At 44.4% G+C, this 20,688-nt stretch overlaps 1 protein-coding gene across 1 annotated transcript in view; it reads right to left on the bottom strand.

Moving 5' to 3' along the window:
- Positions 1 to 20,688, bottom strand: part of VAT1L (vesicle amine transport 1 like) — a 147,243-nt gene that overhangs the window by 53,878 nt on the left and 72,677 nt on the right. Inside the window, exons 6-7 of the mRNA XM_072819165.1 lie at positions 18,477 to 18,532; positions 14,962 to 15,156 (exon numbers count right to left, since the gene is read on the bottom strand). Of these exons, the coding sequence (XP_072675266.1) occupies positions 14,962 to 15,156; positions 18,477 to 18,532 (251 nt within the window). The remainder of the gene's footprint in view (positions 1 to 14,961; positions 15,157 to 18,476; positions 18,533 to 20,688) is intronic.

Genomic DNA, 20,688 nt, shown 5'->3' with positions numbered 1-20,688 from the left:
TTGTGTCATCTGTCCTGCCTATCACTGTGGGTCTTGATGCCCAAAAGGCCAGTAAAATACTGTGCAAAGAGAAGGTGCAGGGCAGGGTGCAGCCTCTCCGAACTGTCACCTCTATACTTCCCAGCACAGCTTTGCATTCAGGGGTTTGGATGATAAAAGCCATCGTGTGGAGTACATCCAAGTGCCGAGCAATAGAAATGCAATAACATTAGCCCCAACTAGCTCATAATTTGTAGCCACTGGTGCAAGACAGGGAAGGGAAGTAGCGAGCTCAAGTACCAGCCTTGAAGTCAAGGTAATCTGTGCTGCCATTAGAGTCCTGTGTCTTGGAGGAAGCATCAGCTTGCCTGGCCTCAGCTTGCCTGGCCTCAGTCTTGTCATCTGAACCGTGGACATAACCATGCCACCTACAAAAGATCGGGGTGAGCATCATGTGGCCAACAGCTAAATCATCATGTCCCCATCCTCACATGTCCCCAACCTGAGGGTTTGTTGAGCAAATTCGCCGAATGATAATGTGTGTATGTGCTAGGGAAGCCATAAAAATGACACACATTTGGGAAGAGATATGGCAAGAAAGAAACTAGAGTTGTGTTAAGCACCCACTCTGCAGCATTTCCATACAGCATGCAGTCTACAGCTTACACATGGCTTGTAACAGACTTTAAAACTGGCAGGAAGAGCAAGGGTTATCAGCCCATTTTTACGGAACCAGGAAACTGAGGCTTGCAATTCAAAGTCACCCGTTTGCAATCACTGAAGTTAGGGAAGAATGAACCAAGGTCTTGAAAGACCAGTCTTCTTCCCCTGAACCAAGTGCCCTCCAATCAGGAAGACTGGGCAAGCAGGGTGAAGAAGGGCCTGGGACACCCCTAGGAGTCACCCCTACTCCTGAAGGGGCCAAGCTGTGGCCATGAGCACGGATTCAGGAGAGAGCCAGCTTGAGAGTTGAGTTTTGGCTTTAGCACTTTTGTCTGTATGACCTTATCCAAGCCACTAACCCCTCTCAATGTCATCTGGACAGTGGGGAAATAATAGTTCCTTACAGCACTCAGGATTGCTGTGAGTCTAGATGAGCCGGTGCATGCAAAATGCCCAGGACGATGCCTGGCTCAGGCTAAATGTCAAACTTGAGCCACCATTGTTACTTTGTCGCTTGCCCAGGGCTCCAGAGGCAGCTGCTCACTTGGAGTTTATTAAATGACTAACCAGAGCATGGCACTTTCCTGGCAGCACCACCTCAAACAAGCTAACGGTTTAGTAATCAGAGCCTAGATGGTTGGAGGATCAGAGGATCCAAACACCAGCATGTGTTTATCATTTGTGCTGCTTAGAGCTTCTGTTCCAGAAAGCAGCTCCCACAGATGCCTTTGGAAATGAGTAAAAACAAAGGCAAGAGCAACGGTAAAGCCTGTTCACGTCATGGTGGTGGCAAACCAGAGAGGGGCCAGCTCTGGGAGGATGAATTATAAGAGACAGGCAGGGCCATACCCTATCCATGCATCCCCAGGTGATAACACAGCTGACTTTTATAGGGTGCCTGGACATGCCCCACAACCTTGCCCTGTACCACCCATGGCATTTGCACAACAACCCCATAGAGGAGGCACCGCTACTATCTCCACTTCACAGATGACCAAAGGGAGCCTAGAGTCCTTTCCCAAAGACTCACATCTGTAGCCAGTGGAAGGAGGACTTGGCCCTGTTTGGGAGCCTACTCTTAGGCAAAAATTTGTCTCTTCAGCCCTTTACGTTTCACAAAACATTTTCTCATTTTGAGTGTATCTGACTTACCATCTGTTGTGTCTTGAATTGCGCTCCCAGGCCCTCATAGAAAATTCATATGTTGAAGTCCTCACTCCCAGGACCTCAGAATGTGACTGTACTTGGAAAGAGGGTCTTTGCAGATGTAACTAGTTAAGACGTTGGAGTAGAGGGAGCCTTATTCCAACAACTGCTGTGCTTCTAAGAAGGGGAGATTTGGAGACAGACTGTCACATAGAGAGCGCCCCATGTGAACACAAAGGCAGACATGTGGTGATATGTCTACAAGCCAAGGAACAACCAAGGATGCTGGTGAACCACCAGAAGCTGGGGGAGGGGCTGGAACAGATTCTTTCTCACAGCCTTCAGAAGGACCCAACCCTACTGACACCTTGATCTGGAACTTCTGGGCTCCAGAACTGTGAGACAATATATTTCTGTTGTTTCAAGCCATTCAGCCTGCGGTCCTTGGTTCCAGCAGCCCATTTTCAATGGAGGAAAGGGATGCTGAGGGAGGAAAATGCCTCCAGCAGGTGGAAGTAGAGGCAACATCCACAGCACGCCTACCTGCCGACGAGCAACCTTTCTTTGCACATTCTCTGATTTAAATGTGTGCTCTAGTGGTTCAAACGATCTTGGTCTGCCACACGGTTATCTTCGTTATCTGCTTCTAGTGAATAGTTCAGAATCTGTGATTAACACATCAGTACAATACCTCGGAAAATATTTGAAAACAGTCCTTCTGGTGTTAGCCTTGCAAATGAGACCTATAAACTGATTGCTCCATCGACTTGGAAAGCAAACAGAAGCAACCAGACATTTCTAGCCTCAGAAGCAGCAGAATTTTGTCTAGGTCTTTTAAAAACACAGTCAAAAGCAGCCTGCATCGACTCTATCCCTGGCTTACAAGAAACTCCAGTTTTGTGATGTATTTTCAGCCAAACGATAGGCTTGGAGGCGAAAGCAATCATTTTCTTCATCACAGAAATGTATTCATTGCTGAGCTCCCAGAAGGAGTACTTAGCTGTGAATAAACCTAATCCCGCATCCTGCTGTGGTCTCTGGTGGAGACGAAATTGGTTAGAGCCTGGATGGTTAGACGCTGCACGAGGCTGATGGGCACACCTGCCCTGAGGCCCTAGAAATCTTCAGCATGGCGCACCCTGTGTTCTCCTTGCTTGATATTTTGCCTGAGAGTCTCTGGCCCCAAAGATCTCAGCTCTGTGGGGGATACATTTACATCACACTGCAAGAGTAATAGCTAGTGAGCACTTAATATTTGTCAGGTATTAGGTCATTTAATTCCTCCAATTAGAAACTGGTAGAATATACCATTTTCTCCATGTATCTTTTTTTTCCCCTTTTCCCCATTTTTTCATAGGTAGCTGTCCATTAACATGTTGATGAAGGAGGCAAGCCCAGGGAACCCAAAATCAGAGGTTCCTCTCTTGGATTTGGGCATCATGGCAAGACCATGGGATGTTGAGGATGCTTTTGCAGAAGAGCCAACACCATCCCTGAATCTTGAAAGGGGAGCAGGGACGTCATAGGCTAAGGATGAGGGAAGGGCATGATAAGCAGAAATAACAGAAAAGCATGAAGACAGGCAAGGGGGCAATAGAGACCCAGGTTCTTGAAGAACCACACAGTCCAGTTGGCAGGAGTGAGGATGGCACACTGGGTGGGGGTGGGAGCTTGCACGTGCTCCGTCTCCCCATCCTCCTCTCAAGGTCTGCCTCTTGGCGTCCCCATCACTTCATGCTCAGCCAGATGCACCTTCTCCCTGTGCTTGGATGTGCCAGCCACCTCCTCTCTCTCAACGTCCAGGCCTGGGCCTGGGCTATAGCACATGTCTTGGTCACCCCTCCAGCTCTCTCCCTTGGGTTTTATGTCCTGCTTAGGTAACCGTCTGGCTGTTCACTTCTGCTACCTGGCTGCTACCTGAGTGTGGACCCACCGCTTCCCACTTATAAGTGTGTTTTCAAAGCCCGGCCTCTGTGTTTGCTGAATAGATGTTGTCTTAATTCCCAATTGCTGGGGCAGCCCCGGTGGCGCAGCGGTTTAGCGCCGCCTGCAGCCCGGGGTGTGATCCTGGAGACAATGGATCGAGTCCCACGTCAGGCTCTCTGCATGGAGCCTGCTTCTCCCTCTGCCTGTGTCTCTGCCTCTCATTCTCTCTCTGTGTCTCTATGAATAAGTAAATAAAATCTTAAAAAAAAAAAATTCCCAATTGCTGCTGTCACAACCCCCACCCCCACCCCAAGCTCAGTAGCTTAACAATACAAATTTATTCTCTTACAGTTCTGTAGGTCAGAAGCCCGAAATGGGTCTCTGCATTAAAATCTGGGAGTCCAGTGAGAATGGGGAAAATTAGCAAGGCAGGAAACCACAAATGTTGGAGAGGATGTGGAGAAAGGGGAATCCTCTTGCACTGTTGGTGGGAATGTGAACTAGTGCAGCCACTCTGGAAAACTGTGTGTGTGAAGGTTCCTCAAAGAGTTAAAAATAGACCTGCCCTACGACCCAGCAATTGCACTGCTGGGGATTCACCCCAAAGATACAGATGCAATGAAATGCCGGAACACCTGCACCCCAATGTTTATAGTAGCAATGTTCACAATAGCCAAACTGTGGAAGGAGCCTCGGTGTCCATCGAAAGATGATGGATAAAGAAGATGTGGTTTATGTATACAATGGAATATTCCTCAGCCATTAGAAATGACAAATACGCACCATTTGCTTCGATGTGGATGGAACTGGAGGGTATTATGCTGAGTGAAGTAAGTCAATCGGAGAAGGACAAACATTATATGTTCTCATTCATTTGGGGAATATAAATAATAGTGAAAGGGAATATAAGGGAAGGGAGAAGAAATGTGTGGGAAATATCAGAAAGGGAGACAGAACATAGAAGACTCCTAACTCTGGGAAACGAACTAGGGGTGGTGGAAGGGGAGGAGGGCAGGGGGTGGGGGTGAATGGGTGACGGGCACTGAGGGGGGCACTTGACGGGATGAGCACTGGGTGTTATTCTATATGTTGGCAAATGGAACACCAATAAAAAATAAATTAAAAAAAATTAAAAAATAAAGAAGCCAGAGAAGAACAATTTTATATTTCAAAAAATAATAAAATAAAATAAAATAAAATAAAATAAAATAAAATAAAATAAAATAAAATAAAATAAAATAAAATAAATAAAATAATCTGGGTGTCTTCAGGACTGGTTCCTTCTGGAGGAGAATCAACCTCCTTGCCGTGTCTGGTTTCTGGAGGTGCCTGCATGCCTTGGCTCGTAGCACCACATCATGTCATGTCTTTCCCTCAGCTTCCTTTGTCACATCACCTTTTCTGACTCCGGCTCTCTTGTCTCCCTTTTACAAGGACTCCTGTGATTATGATCACCACACAAATAATCTATAGTAATCTCCTTCCCTCAAAATCCTTAAACACATTTACCAGGTCTCTTTTGCCACATAAGGTAACATCTTCAAAGACTTTGGGGATTAGGAAGTGGACATCTGGGCAGCCCGGGTGGCTTAGCCAGTGGTTTAGCGCCGCCTTCAGCCCAGGGCCGGATCCTGGAGATCCAGGATCGAGTCCCGCGTTAGGCTCCCTGCATGTAGCCTGCTTCTTCCTCTGCCTGTGTCTCTGCCTCTCTCTATCTCTCATTCTGTGTCTCTCAAGAATAAATAAATAAAATCTTAAAAAAAAAAAAGGAAGTGGACGTCTTGTGGGGCTGTTATTCAGCCCACTACAGATAGATAAACTAGCCGGAGCTGTGTCTCAATTTGCTGATGTGTTGGGTAGCTCTGAGCAGGGTTGAGGGCAGGTGCATGGGAGGGCTTGTGGGCAGGATGGCCCTGGGATGTTTGAGCTGCAGAAAATACCTGTGACTGGGGCATGCAGGGAGACTGTGCGTGGAAATGGAAATTGAGATTGTGTGTGCGCGCATGTGTGGGGCAGGACTGATTGAATTGAAAAATCTAAGATTCTACTTGAGAGGAAGGGGAACATGAGGCAAAGGAAGAATGAAGTTTAGGGACACAAAGCAGACATAGCAGTCGCTTCTGGAGACTCGGTTTCCTTATCTGGAAACTAGAGGAAGGGACCAAGATACATGGATGGTTTCACAAGGTCATGCAGATAGGATTCTCTAAGGATAGGGGCCAGGGATCTGGACTCCCCAAGCTGTACCTCCTCCCATCTCTCCCATTCCCAATTCTATGCAACCCCTCACAATATAACAGCCTTACTGAGATATCATTTGCAAACCATACTGCATGATGCATGATAATGCATATAATGTATTATGCATATAATGCAATGGTCTTTAATATACTCATAGAGTTGTGCAACCACTACCACCAGTAATTTTCGAACATTTTCATCCTCCAAACAGAAGCACCATACCACTTAGAGGTACCTTTTCATTTCCCCCCCAAATCCTCCAGCCCTAGGCAACCACTAGTCTACTTTCTAAACAGCCCTACCCTGGAGCCTGTTCCTCCTGGCTATTCTCAGAGCTTTTGTTCCACTCAATGTGGAATGGGAGGCTTATGCTGGCTGTCAGCCTGTCTTACCCACACGTTCCCTTCCTGACTCTCTGCATCCAGACTTCTGCTCTCATCATCCTACAGAGAGGGCTTTCTGAAAGGTCAGCATGACCCAGAGTCAAATCCAAAGGCTTTTCCTCTATGTGCTTCCTGACTTGTCAGCAGCAGCCGACACTAATGACCTGTCAGACCGTGGTGGTCCCCATGCCACCGCCGTCTATGGACACCTCATCTTTTGCCTGCTGTCGTGAAGGCTGGGGGATTCTGGGTCTCAGGCCTTAGCCCTCTTCCCTCTGCAGCAAAGAAGTGACACGGACTCGAGAACCGATCTGTCTTGGTGTGATTGCCATCGTGGACACATACCAGCCGTGTGACCTGGGGCACCTTACTTCATCACTAATCCCATTTCCTTACTCGTGCCACAGTGATAATAACACTACCCACCCCTCGAGGTTATTGTGGGGATGAAATGAGTTAATTAATGGAAAGTGCTTGGCACATGTAGACAGGAGATGCCAAGTGTTTGCTAATGTGATTATTTAGCTTATTCTTTTGTTCAGTGAGTTTAATCATTGCCATTTTTTCAATAACTTCTCTGCATCAGACTTCACTGGGCTTCAAATTTTCATTAAATTCAACATAAGCAGGAGATTTGGACAAGTATAGCTTCCCAAAAGCCTCACATTTGTAACCTGGAGGATGGGGATAATGGCAGCTGGGTCTCAGGGCTTGGGGCAGTCCAAATGATTTAATACATGCAGAACACTTAACAAAGTCCAGCACACAGTGAATCCTCTGGAAATGGCAGCAGTAGCCGCAGCAGTAGTCACAGCACCAGTCAGGACCCTCCTCTTGCATCTCCATGTGATTGGGGGTTTGAATTGTGGACATCTCCACCTGCATGTTCTCTCATCCCCTTCAACCAAACCCATAACTAAGTTCATCAGATTTTTTTCATGGTAGTATCTACCACTGCTGAGTAAAAATGGTGTTTTCCAGCACCCCACTCCTCGTCTCCTAGGTAATAAGACCCTTGGTCATCTCTGACTCTTGCTTCTCTTTTCTCTTTTATTTTCAATTTCCATCCCTTCCAGTGACCCCGACTCACTTATTCTCTCCCATTCCGCTGCCCTCACTTTTGCCTGGGGCTCACCTACCTGTATTTCAAAATCTGCAGTGACTTCCGGGCCAGACCAGCTGCCCCCAATCCATCCTCCAAACCAATGCACCCATGATACAGCACACATTGTCTGCTTTGGGATGATGTCTTTAAAATACCCTCCCTACCCCCAAGTGTGTCTCGAAAGGAGCTTCTAAATCTTTAAAGACAGTCCATGCAGCCAGCTGCCAGCTGCCATAATTAAGTGGAATTTTTCATGGTTTCTCCTTGAATCTTTGCCTCCTTAGCTTGAGTTTAGACAACTGTTTCCGATGCCTGGCTTCATCTTCTGTGAACTTCCCAGTCTGGTGTTGGAGTCGAAGCCTGCCATTCTTTTACACTGACAATCACACTCCCACCCAATCTGGTCTCTTGGGTCATTCCACCTTTGGTTGCTGGTTTCAACATTAAACTGTCTCTTACCAAGTTACCCTCCTGCTCCAGGACAGATAAGTGTCCCTATCAAGCTCAGCATTGTATTTTTTTTTTCCTTCATTAATTCTTTTAGGCAGACCTATATCTCTGTATAGGTTTTGTGATAGCTTTGTGATGGCATAGGATGAAAGACACACATGTAATTAAACCATGACTATTAACAAGAAGGGGAAAATGCAGGGAAAATATAATGAGGGCTTAGGGGCACTTAAATAAATGACTACATTTGGATAGCAAAGAGAGATACACAAGGAAGGGCATAATTAATATAATTTGCTAAAAGGTAATCATGCCAGATTGCTAGGGAGGAAAATTTTTTCCTACTTTCAAATAGAAGGATGACATCATCTCAAAGATCAGCTCCAGCAGGATTTCTGTAATGACAGGCACGTTCTTCTATCTCTGCATGGTCTAATACGGTAACCACCAGCCATGTGTGGCTATTGACCACTTGAAATGCACCTAGTACCCCTAAGGAACGGAATCTAATTTGACTTAATTAACTTACATTTAAATAGCCACATGTGGCTAGTGGTATCAAACTGCAGAGTGCAAACACAGACGACTATGTAAATAATATTGTAAAATGCTACAGACAGTGCCTTTAATAGAAGATTTTGAAACTGCCAAGATCTCCATGCAACCCTGTATCATTTTCCTGGGGCTGCCATAATAAAATAACATAGACTGGCGGCTTAAACAGAGACTTATTTTCTCACAATTCTGGAGGCTGGGAGTCCCCGATGAAGGTGCCGACAGGGGTGGTTATACTCTGGGGCCTCTCTCCTGCCCCTGCAGATGGCCATCTTCTCATCATGTCTTGACATGGTCTCTCCATATGTCCTAATCTTCTGCTCTTAGAAGGGTACCAGTCAGACTGGATTAGGGCCCACCCCAAGGCCTCATTTTAACTTAATTAATTCTTTAAAGGCCCTATCTCTAAATATAATTCCATTCTGAAGTACTGAAATTAGAGCTTCCACATATGAATGTGTAAGGGTATGCAATTCGGCTCATAAGAGAGTAGACCCTGTGCTACAAAATGGCAGATGGGAAAGGCATTTTTAATTAGAGGCCACACCTACATATTCCAGGTGTATCATACTAGTGTCCCACTTGGGACCAGGATGGGCTTCTAGGAATTGAAAGGATCAGATGGTACCATGCTCCTCAGACCATGCTCTCCAAGAGCGATCACCTCACCTAGAACATCAGTCCTACTTCTCTGCTTGGCAGTGAAGGCCTCCAGGATGTGACTCCATGACCAAACCTACCTTCCTCTCCTCCTTAGGCAACCACTTCTGCTGTGTTTCACTCAGACCTCTCACCCCACCTACCCCCTACTCTTGCTTTGGAGATTTTTCACTGTCCCTCCTGCTTAGAATGCCTTGTTTTTGTCTTTTTTTTTTTTTTTAAGATTTTATTTATTGTCTGAGAGAGAGAGCAGGAGTACAAGAAGGGGGAGGTAGAGGGAGAAGAAGACTCTCCGCTGAGCAGGGAGGCTGACTTGGGACTCAGTCCCAGGACCCTGGGATCATGACCTGAGCCACCCAGGTGCCCCTGAAAGCCTTGTTTTTTTAACCCAACATCATCCAAGGAATTTGTATCCTTCTGATCTCAACTAAGCCCCATCTCATTTTTGGAGCCACTTCTGAGCATTCATTCTTACTTAACAGTTTTTAACCCCACGACTGACACCTCAGTGTTGTCTCAGAAACTAAGTCACAAACTTAAGGATCAGGGAATCCTAAAATAGTACTAGCACACAGTAGGTCTCAATAAAGTCACTCCTGCTGGTTGACAAATACAAGTATTTTTCATTTCCACGTCTGAATTGTTGGGAAAGATGAGCTTTTCTCTGACTTAATGTATAGCTACACATTTAATATCTAGAGGCAAACCTGAAGCCGGAGTGTATCTCTGCCTCAAGTATTAAATTTACAATAAAGTCAAAGACAGATGGCTAAAAAAGAAACACTAAATTGTTTCTGAAATTATTAAATCTTCTAGTCTGAGGGCTCAGAGAGCCCAAGAAAATTTTCTTTTAATCCCTATGGGCTTTATATTCCATTGATGAAGTTACAGAGCTGGCCTGAAAAGCAATTTTGTGAAATCGTTTACCAAAGGGGAGGGGAAAAATCATTACAGTCATCCTTCTGAGGTTCGCAAGTAATAAGCAGGCTCTATTCTCCTCAAGCCCAGAAGAGCCGCGTGGGCTTGATAAATAACCGAGTCTGTCCCAACTGCAGCTCTAAACAGATGTCTGTAAATATTGTAGAAAAGAACCCCCAGAAAGTCGGTGGGTGTTACTGATGAGTGACTGTAGATGTTTTTGTTGGCAAACAGGCAACATCCTCTGTGGATGACTAGCCTGCTACAGGAAATTGTAATTCCTTTGTTATCCTAGTCACTATCTTAACCAATATGGCTTCTTTTAAAGCAGTGTTTCTCAACTAATGGATGCTTTGCCCTTCTTCCTATCCCATCTGGGGGACATTTGACAATGTCTAGTGGTATTTTTTATTGTCAAATAAAAAATGCTGGCAGGGAGGGGTGCTGCTGGCATCAAGTGGGCAGAAACCACTTGATGCTTTAGATGCTGCTAAACATCCTACAATGCATAGGGCAACCCCTACCCCCAGCAAAGGATGATTTGGCCAAAATGTCAATTGGGCCCAAGTCATCTTAAATAATACCTTGTTTTTGTATGTCATTCAACAGACATTTATTGTTGAACGGAGACAATACCCAGGTAGTCCTATTTCTGTGTATTGCTGGATTCATCAATTCACTCATATAATGCATGTTTATTGAGCACTGACTCCATGCCAGGCACTGGGATGTTGGAATGGCACAGTCGGGGTCTTTCCTCATCTGAGGTTTATTTCCTAGTGGAGGGAGACTAGAGTCTCCACAAGCCAACAGACCAACTAGATAATTTCAACTAATGGTAAATACAATGTAGATTGTGGAACAGGGTAAAAAGGGGGAGAATACCTGGGTGGGTGGTTGTGCAGGAAGCCACTTTGAGGAGGGGCTTTGGGAAGGCCTCTTTCTATAGGTCTCATTGAAGTTGATAGACGAATTGGTAGAAGGAAGCAGCTCTGTGAAAATCTGGAGAAGGAGTGTCCAAAATACCCCTATTCACACAGGTTTGGGTAGTTTCAGGACCAGGGACACGCGAGCCACTGAAACTCAGAGGGAGGAGGTGAGGTGGACAGTGTAAAGATGGTAAGTGGGGCAGGAGTTGTACAGTCCAGGAAAGAATTCAGACTGTATCTCAGGTGCAGTGGGAAGTCATGGCGGGAGTTTAAGCAGGGTGGACGTGTCTGGGTTAGGTAGTGAGAAGTCCACTTGGGCTGCTGGGTGGAGAATGCGCTGTAGAGGGGCAAGATGGAAGCGAGGAGCCAGTCAGGAGCTCACTGCAGGAGGGAGGCCAGCTCAGGCCACAGTGCCATGAGTAGAAAGGAGAGCAGGTGGGTATATTTGGGAAGCATTTGGAATAAAGTTCCTGGACTTGCCTGGATAGGACCCATTACTCAGTCCATTGCCAACTGCCAGCCTGAGCTACCCATCTCTGGTCAGTGCGCATCCTGAGAACCTTTGCTCTGCATCCTCGGCTTAGCCCACCCTGTTAACTCCCACCTGCACAGGAGTTCCACAGTCCCCCTGCCTTACATGAGCAGATCTTCCCTAATAAAAGCCGGGTTTACGTTGGTGACCCCCTCATTCCTTGATCAGGTTGAGAGCTTTCCTGGATATCAGACTTCTACAGCTGGAGCCTGGGATGCAGCCTTAAAATTTTTGCTTCTTCCTTGGTGGATAATACCCTTGGGGGTCCCAAATGTGGCAGCTTTTGATCATGACCTGTTAGCAGCCTCCCATGGGACTTAGACTAAAATCCAGATTTCTATCCAGCCCCTGCTCACCTAGGCAGGCACTCCTTTAAACAAATTTTTTTTAATTTAAATTCAATTTAATGAACATATACTGTATTACTAGTTTCAGGGGTAGAATTCCGTAATTCATTAGTTTCATACAACACCCAGTACTCATTACATCAAGACCCCTCCTTAATGCCCATCCCCCAGTTACCCATTCCCCTACCAACCTCCCCTCCAGCAGTCCTCGGTTTGTTCTTTAGAGTTAAGAGTCTCTTATGGCTTATCTTCCTCTCCGATTTCCTCTTATTTTATATTTCCTTCCCTTCCCTTATGTTCATGTTTTGTTTCTTAAACTCCACATACGAGTCAAATCATACATTTGTCTTTTTTCTGACTTATTTCACTTAATGTAACACCATCTAGTTCCATCCATGTCATTGCAAAGAGCAAGATTTCATTCTTTTTGATGGCTGAGTAATATTCCAGTGTGTGTGTGTGTGTGTGTGTGTGTGTGTGTGTGTGTGTTTATATACCGCCCCCCCACCATGTCTTTATCCATTCATCTGTTGATGGACATCTGGGCTCTTCCCATAGTTTGGCTATTATAGACATTGCTCCTATAAACATTGGGGTGCATGTGCCCTTTCGAATCACTATATTTGTGTCCTTTGGATAAATACCATTTTCACATTTGCTCACACCAACCTGTTGAAAGGGGCCACATAATCCATCCCTCTAATCCTTGTCCTTTTACTTTTGTGGGCCTCTGCCTTGCAGGGGCACTTTTTTTGTAGCTTTCTGCCTCTTTCATGTCCCAGCACAAATGATACCTAACATTTTTTGTCTGAAGTCACTCAACAGCATGTATTTCCAGTGAGTACAATACGACCCCTCAAAGGGATGGAAATTGATTCTTGGAAGATGAAAAAAATCTTACTCTTCTAATCTGTAAAGCACAGATATACATGCAGGACATAAACAGCAGGGCAGCTAGCTAGATGATAGGTAGGTAGCTAAATTGATACAGAGGGATGGATGGTATACCCATGGTATTAGAATATCATAGAGGGGCTTCAGCAGGAAAGGAAGTCTAAAAAGTCTCCTGAGAGGGCAGATAATAAGGAAAAAGAGGTTGAAAATCAATGGTCTAGGGAGACCATCTCCCTGTTCCACTTACTTGCCAACATATACCCTAATTTAAATTTTTTCAGGAACTTCGGAAAATTGACAAATACCTTGCTTATTTTTGTCTCCTTCCCAGTATTTTCTGGGCTTCCCCCATCCCTCTAAATGTAAGCTCCATGAAACCCAGGTATCTTGGCTGTCTGGTCACCACTATGTCTCCAGCATGTGCACAGTGCTGGGTATACAGTAATTATTCAATACATATTTGTGACCAAGGAATACCATTGTGACCAAGGAATGATTTCAAATACTAGAATAAGGACTCACCAGGCCAATTGGACCCCTTCTGGATTTCATCTCTTACTTAAATGCTTCCAGATTTGTTGGGTCCTTCGGAACATTGAGTTTAAGTATAAGCCCCCTTCTTTGTCCCATAGTCAAGTTCATCTCTTAGCCCTGGTCTTGACTACCTCCAGTTTTCTCTCCTCTCTGACCACTGAGAACCAGTAACCATGTAGTCCAGCCCTCCTCGATGCCACTGAGATACCACAGTGAATATGGAACAGATGTCTGACTCGGTAAATTAAAAACATTTTTGAGGAAAGCATAACAGTAGGCTAACCATCTTGGAAATTACAAAGCAAAGGAATGCACGATTATTGGGTTTAACAAGAAGCCGAATCACAGTGAACATCTGCAAAAGAAAAAAGACTGGAAGGACGCAAACCAAAATGTCAGCAATGTTATCTCTGGAATGTAGACTTGCAGTTTATTTTCTCCTTATGCTTCTGTTCTTAATTTAGGACTTTCCTACAATAAGCATGTATTTCTTTTATTAGAAGACACAAGGGTTTTATTGGTTGGTTTTTTTTAAAGACCATCCAGGATACTGCAGTATCAGAGAGGCATATATAGGCGCACCCCTGGTCCGTGTATCCAAGACCAGTTCTACTTGATTACATGCGGACCCCCACAAAGCTTTTTGTAGGGCGATTTCTGTGCTTAGGGGAGCCATTTGATCTCGGCTAACCTAGTTCATTAGGCAAATAGCACCAGCTTTATTGCCAGGACAACACGTACTATCCATTCCACAGCACATTATGTTTGTTAGCTTTTTCAGGGATGTGTGTGACTCCCAAAAGTACAAAAAATTTCTTGTATTGTAAGGCACTCACCCATGCAAAATGCAAAGACGAAACAAACACAAAACACATTCCCATATTTTTTAAGATATTTCTCAGGGGCTTCATGGCTCCCAGAAGCCAAAGGTCTGACTTAGGAAGATTTCCCACTGAAATGTCTCTTGAAACCTAGGCTGTACCTCTTTATTTTCTCCTAGCAGGTAGCCACCAAGACTGGCCACCCATATGCCCAGAACTTCCCTGGTCCTGGAAGATTTTCTAGACCCTGCCTCCTCCTAACACATCCTACCTGCACCAATGCAGACAGTTCATGCTTCAATATCCTTAAAGATTCATTAGGGATTCTTGATTTTTTCATGGTCAAAGGAACACTTTCAAATGCTAGAACTTTTGGTAGATCAATTAATACACTCAGATGAATACTAGATCCAACAATTCATTAATAATTACAATGCCCATTGTGACAGCTAATAGCATCTCGTCTCCAGGGGTCTCCAAGCATTGAGGTTTAGCACACAAAATATATCAGCTCTGAGTCATTGTCTGACCCCACCTTAATGTCATATGCCCACAAGGTGATATCATAAATGATGCTGCAGTAATATTCATGCCCTCTAAGAACCCAGGTGGATCGTCCACACCCATGAAAACCTGGTGGCCTGAGAAGGGGTCATAGTACAAGTGGTAGTTTGAGGCACAAAGTTTGAAAATCACTATGGAACTGAGAATATTTCTCATATCCAAAGCACGATTCTAGAGGACAACAACTTTTAGGACTCTCATTTAAAATGAACCAGCCCGGAGAATAATATTCGAATAAAAGACTGTATCTGGCTGCCCAGATCTTCTTGGAGTAAAAAGAGATTATTTGCTGGGGGTGGTGACATCATTCTTACCTCCTCTAGGGCCCAAAGGGAGTCTACCACAGGCTTGATCTTCTTCTGGTTGTAGAGCCCAATGAGTTTGTCCACCACTCCTCGAATGAGGCCTGCACGGCCCTGTTTGAAGAGCAGATTTAGGAGGGAAAATCCTGCGATGACTTTGTTCTCTTCATAGAGCTTGATGGGGTTCACCTTCTCGACCTGCCACCACTGGAGGGAGAGCAGGTGTCAGTTAGAGGGAGCCCAAGCCAGCCCTGTCCACAGCACTGCAGGCAGAGGAGGGGGCTGCTATAGTGGGGTGGGTTCCAGCTGGCCCAGGGGTGGTCCTTGTTGGGGTATTTTTTTAAAGCAGCTATTTAGCTGGCAGAGCTATAAGTGCCTGGTGATGCTCATGAGCAAAGCACGAGCTCTAGGTGGAAGTGAGAAACAGACTTCCTGAAAACAGCTACTAGGACACATGTCATGGGACCATTGAGGCGTGGGGCTGGGACTGTTAGCTCTGGAGCCAAATCCTGGCTCTCACTTGTGCTCTCTCTTCTTCTGTGTGTTTCATATCCCTTGGCTACGGATAGTGGCTGGGTATTTCCTCAGGTTTCTGGGAGAATTTAGCGTATGAATGGTGATGGCAGTGACCTGGTGGGGGCAGGAGCAGGGTGGCAGAGAAGTCCACCAAGTGTGGTGGGGACTCAGTGGGATGATGATTTAGCCACAAAAGCAGCTTTCCTAGGGGGGATGATGGCACAGCTGGAGAAGTGGGTGGGAATCCACGAGGAAAAGAGCGAGGGAACATAATATAGGCAGAAGGAACAGCATGATGTGGCGGCGAAGCCATAGCATTGGGACTAAGCCAGAGGTTCTTATCTGAGGTAAGTTTTACTTCCCGTGGGACAGGTGATAACATTTGAGGACGTTTTTGTTGTGGTGACTGGAAGGCAGAGGAATCTACTCCATCTATTGGGTAGAAGCCAGGGGATGCTGGTAAACATCCTATAGTACACAGGACCAGAATTTAGAAACCCCAAGTTCCAATTTCTAGAGGGCTCTAGAAGGGAAATGTGATGGGCACTTAGGAACATTGGTAATGTTTATATTATTGGTGTGTTTATTTACACCGTGTCTCTTTCCTGAATTGTGGGAGCTCACAAAAGATTTTGATTTTTTTTTTTTAAGTGGGAAAATCATATGGTCAGGAAAATCAGTGTGAGAAAAACAAGTCAAAAGCAAGGATAAGATTCATGCACAAAATTTTTTACTAATGCACATTCCCTGAGGGCCCGGAGGCCAGCTCCAAGAGACACATGTATTTGGCCATGGACTGGCTTCCCATAAAAACCAAGTACAGAAATGATTAATGACTCGTTTCATGGTGCATCTGCGGTGTCTCAGTAAATGTTTGTGAAACGGATGCTTGCTAAATCTGCAATTCCTGCATAGTTGTGGTTAAGTGAGTTCTAGAGCCAAGTGTCTGGTTTTAAATCCCAGTTCTGCCACTTACTAGCTGTGCAATTTTAAGCGAGTCACTTAACCTCTCTAGGCTGTGTTTCCCTACTGCACCTCATGGGGTCATCATGAGGATTAAATGTGTTAATATACAGAAAGCTCTTGGAACAGTGTCTGACCCAGAGTAGGTTTTCTATAAATATAAAATATTTCCCTTATCTTTGACTTAGTGAGTAGGAGCTCTGAAATTGGAGTCAGATTGCTCTCTAAGTGCTAACCACTGTTAACCATTGCTATAGTCTAAAAGCAAATAGCATATTTGATAAAGAGTGAGTACAAGCTCTGCAAGAGCTTTAAGGTGGAACATAATTAGGATATCTGAGAAATTCTTGTATAGTTCTAAGTATGGCTTTAATTTCTAAGCCTTTCTTCAATAGGTAGAAGAAAATTCCTTTCTAGAACCTTCTAGAACAATGTCATCATTCCACTCCTTAGCATGCCCTATCTTCATTTTGCTTCTAAATGACCAACTAACATTGGACCAGGTCTCTGAAAGGAAATAGTCTTTGTTCTTGACCTCCAACTATATAGCATTCTTGTAATCGGCACCCCTGTTTCAGGCAGGAGAATCTCAACCTCCATCCTGGCCATGTTTCTATGAGTGCTGTCATTGAACCTGGGCACACTGCAATTATTTCATTAACACTGTGTGTTGTGATTGTGCGTTGAGGGGAGAAAGGGAAAACACTTCTTACAATTGCATGTAATTTGGGATCAATCTGGTTACCCACAGCAGGCTGTCAGCATCACGTTAATTACAGCCACAGCAACAAAACAGCTGTGAGTGGCACAAAGCCTATCTTCAGGGGACTTGCTCCAGACAGCATCCTTCATTACATGCCATTCTTGCTCCCTTACAGATTCTTTTGTTGCAATGATCTTGACCTAAACTCTGAAGTTTAAGGGCAAAAACAGGCCCTTAATTCTACTGTAACAGGGCAGGCAGTACTAATAATTCGAGAATCAGGGAATGTTTAAGGGTAAAGCCAGCCGATGTTGGCACTTAGGGGGCATATGAATGCCCCATAGTGCCACACGTAGAATGATTTCTATGGCTTTCCCTGGCCACCTATGCAAAATGCCTCCACCCCATCCTGCATCTTCTTTTTAATCCTTTTCAGAGTTCTTATGACCACTTAGAATAATCATCTTATTAATATGTCTTTCTTATTTCAGTTTGTCTCCCTCATTAGAATGTAAGAGTCACAAGGGGCTAAAATGTGCCCATCTCATTCACTGTAATCCCCTGGTGTCTTGCACACATGGCAGGTGCTCAGAAGATGCTTGTAAAGCAAATGAACCAATGAGTGCTGCACTGGCTGCTAAGGCAGTTGAGAGGAGAGGATACAAGAGCAAACTCTCTCATAAGAAGTAGCAATTCCCTATTGAGGGGGCATGGCTAAAAACTGAAGTTCTAGCCCAAATGAGCTTAATTCTAGCAAGTGTTGTTCTAGGTAGGAATAGCAAATACCCAGGGATGTGGTTTCTCAATCGCAAAGTAAACACTGCATTCAGAGCATGATTATTTAAGCTAGTGGTTCACAAATTTGCCTATGTCTAAAATCACCCTGGGGACTCACTAAAATTGTGGGATCCCATTTGTATCTCCAGCTCAGTAGAATGGAGATACGGAGAAATCTTAAGTACCCCCAGAGGACCTGGTCAAAAGAGGCCACACTCACAGTTGGTTTCTCCATGAAGCAAATAAAATTCACTAATGTAAGTTTATTTTTAAGCAATGATGAAAAACACAAGAACTTAAACAATCTTGGCTGAAATCAAAATGCTTTTGTGATTTTCTCAAACGTTCCCACCTCTCCACTTCATTTAGACAAAGCAGCCGAAGTATATACACAGTCTTGCCCGTGTGTAGTGTGCAAGGCAGGAATACACAGGCTTTATTGAAAATGAATGATGCAGATGAAGAACAAACAAGATTTAGGTGCTTAGTCAATGTCTTTAGTTGGAAGAGCTCACAACATGCAAGTCACTGCATTACCACAGTACATTTGACATGTATGGATACTTACTGATTTTGCAAAGCTAAAGAAGCTCTTGGTCTCTCCAGTCACCATGTTGGATGAACCTGTAAATGGAGGATTCCCAAATCAAGCTATTGCTAATGAAAACCAACATCTCTTGCTATACATGGAAGAATGGCAGTTGTTTGGTCCAAAACTGCCCAACTCAGCCTTGGAAAAATGAGGGAAATGGAGGGAGTGATGACATCAAGTTGACTTAATTTTAGCCAAGTTTCCCTGGATCAAAGAGAAAGTAGTATTTCTCAAGGTGACCACGTCATTATTTTGGAAAATTGGGCATGTAGCCAAAATGTGATTTACATTCTAATACAATGATGAATTGCTTAAAATATTGGTTCTGTTCTTCAAGATTGGGAAGTGAAATTCTATGTGAGCCTAATTCATGGTTTGAATTTGATTTCTTAACAAGTAAGGAGCTTGGGGCTCTGATATGGGCTGGACACTTAAGTGGCAGGGAGAGATGCGACTGCACTAGAATTTAGATGAATGAAAAGATGGCGTACAGGAGAGCAGGTGTGGGTGAAAAGAGGTTCAGGAGCCAGGGAAGTGATATGATGAACATACTAACTCCAAAGATATCTGAGCAGAGAGGTCAAAACCACTTGAGACAAATAGTGTGAGAAACCGAGCTTTGCTAATGGAAACAAATAACATTCAGAAAGAAGATGGGAAATGGTGTTAGGAAGATTTCCCAAGATTCTCTTTCAGAGAGAAAAGACTCCCTTGTGTGGTTCTTAGGAATGTGGAGGGGATGACAGAGCTCTTAACAAATCAGATGCCATATCGGTGCCTTTTCGGTGACTTTCCTGCCTTGTCCCCAGAGATTGGGAATAAGCCCTTAGAGAACCATTACTTAATGAAAAAACAATGTACATTTTAAACTTCATTGTTTGGCCTGGGTAGACTAGTTAGTTAATCGCTGGCCTGCTTTTATGGGGTGACTACCACCAAGCATCATGGTACCAGGCTTTGGTTCCTTAGTAATCAGTGTAATCAGTTAGATACTTGCAAGGTGATAAAATTGTACTCTGCCAAATGCATCATGGAAGTGGGGCAAAAACAGAACTGGTGAATAAGTAAGAAAGAATAAATTGGCCATCGAACATTTGACTCCCAGGTTAGTTCTATCCAATATCCCCCATTGTGCACTGACACAGCTTCTGTTATCAACAGTAATAGTTAAAGAATTATGAACCCACTTGTAAGGACTTTCAGATACTATTGAAGATACCAGAACACTCCAGCAACGGGAGGCTTATTCCCTCTCTTTCTGTCATAATAACAATGACAAAAAGATGCTTGAATATTTATATCTTTCAAATATCTCTTTTATAAGTTTCTCAGGGAATAGCAGGGAAATGAAATTTTTTTTTCTGAGTTATACAGAGCTAAGTCTCAATCTTCTATGGGATCTATGGAACAGAACTGCCAAAAATCTCAAATGTTGGCTAACCCCAGTATCATTTGGCTTTGTAATATGATATCTGGCTTCAGATAGGCTTTTTTGACTTTGTAGAGAGACTAATGTTTAAATTAGTTTACAAGCATATTACAGAAGAGAGGAAGAAGATGAGGAGGCGGCTCTGAAGTCTTCTGCTTGAGAAAATCTCCCAGATATCTTTGATAAATCCCTCAGACTTAAGAGCATACCGGGGGCTGCAAAAGAGCATACCGGGAGCATACTGGTGTGCTTTAACCACCCAGAGCTTCTTTGTGATTTGGGACATACAGGGGTAGTTTCAAATTTGAGAGTTGTATTTTGCAACATCATCTCCACTAGGGAAGAATGGCCCTAAAACCTGCATATCCTAGCCACCCTTCCCATCCTATTGTGGGTCCTTCATTCCTCCATTTTTAAAATTTCCTTTGAAGCCATTAATATTTCCCACCTGTGCCACCTTCTGTGGGCCAAATCAATGACTGCACTGGCTTGGTCTTTACCCCTTTTGGAATGAGAAGTATTCACAGGGGTAATAGGGCAGTAGACACATATGTTACTTTTATTTATTTTTTTTTAAACCTTAATGTTTTTGTTTTCTTTTTATTTATGATAGTCACAGAGAGAGAGAGAGAGGCAGAGACACAGGCCGAGGGAGAAGCAGGCTCCATGCACCGGAAGCCCGACGTGGGATTCGATCCCGGGTCTCCAGGATCGCGCCCTGGGCCAAAGGCAGGCGCCAAACCGCTGCGCCACCCAGGG

This window comes from Canis lupus, chromosome 3 (genome assembly GCF_048164855.1).
Source record: "Canis lupus baileyi chromosome 3, mCanLup2.hap1, whole genome shotgun sequence".
NCBI classification, from domain to species: domain Eukaryota; kingdom Metazoa; phylum Chordata; class Mammalia; order Carnivora; family Canidae; genus Canis; species Canis lupus.
Note: the sequence above shows the minus strand (reverse complement) of the source record. Positions and strands in the feature narration are given on the sequence as shown.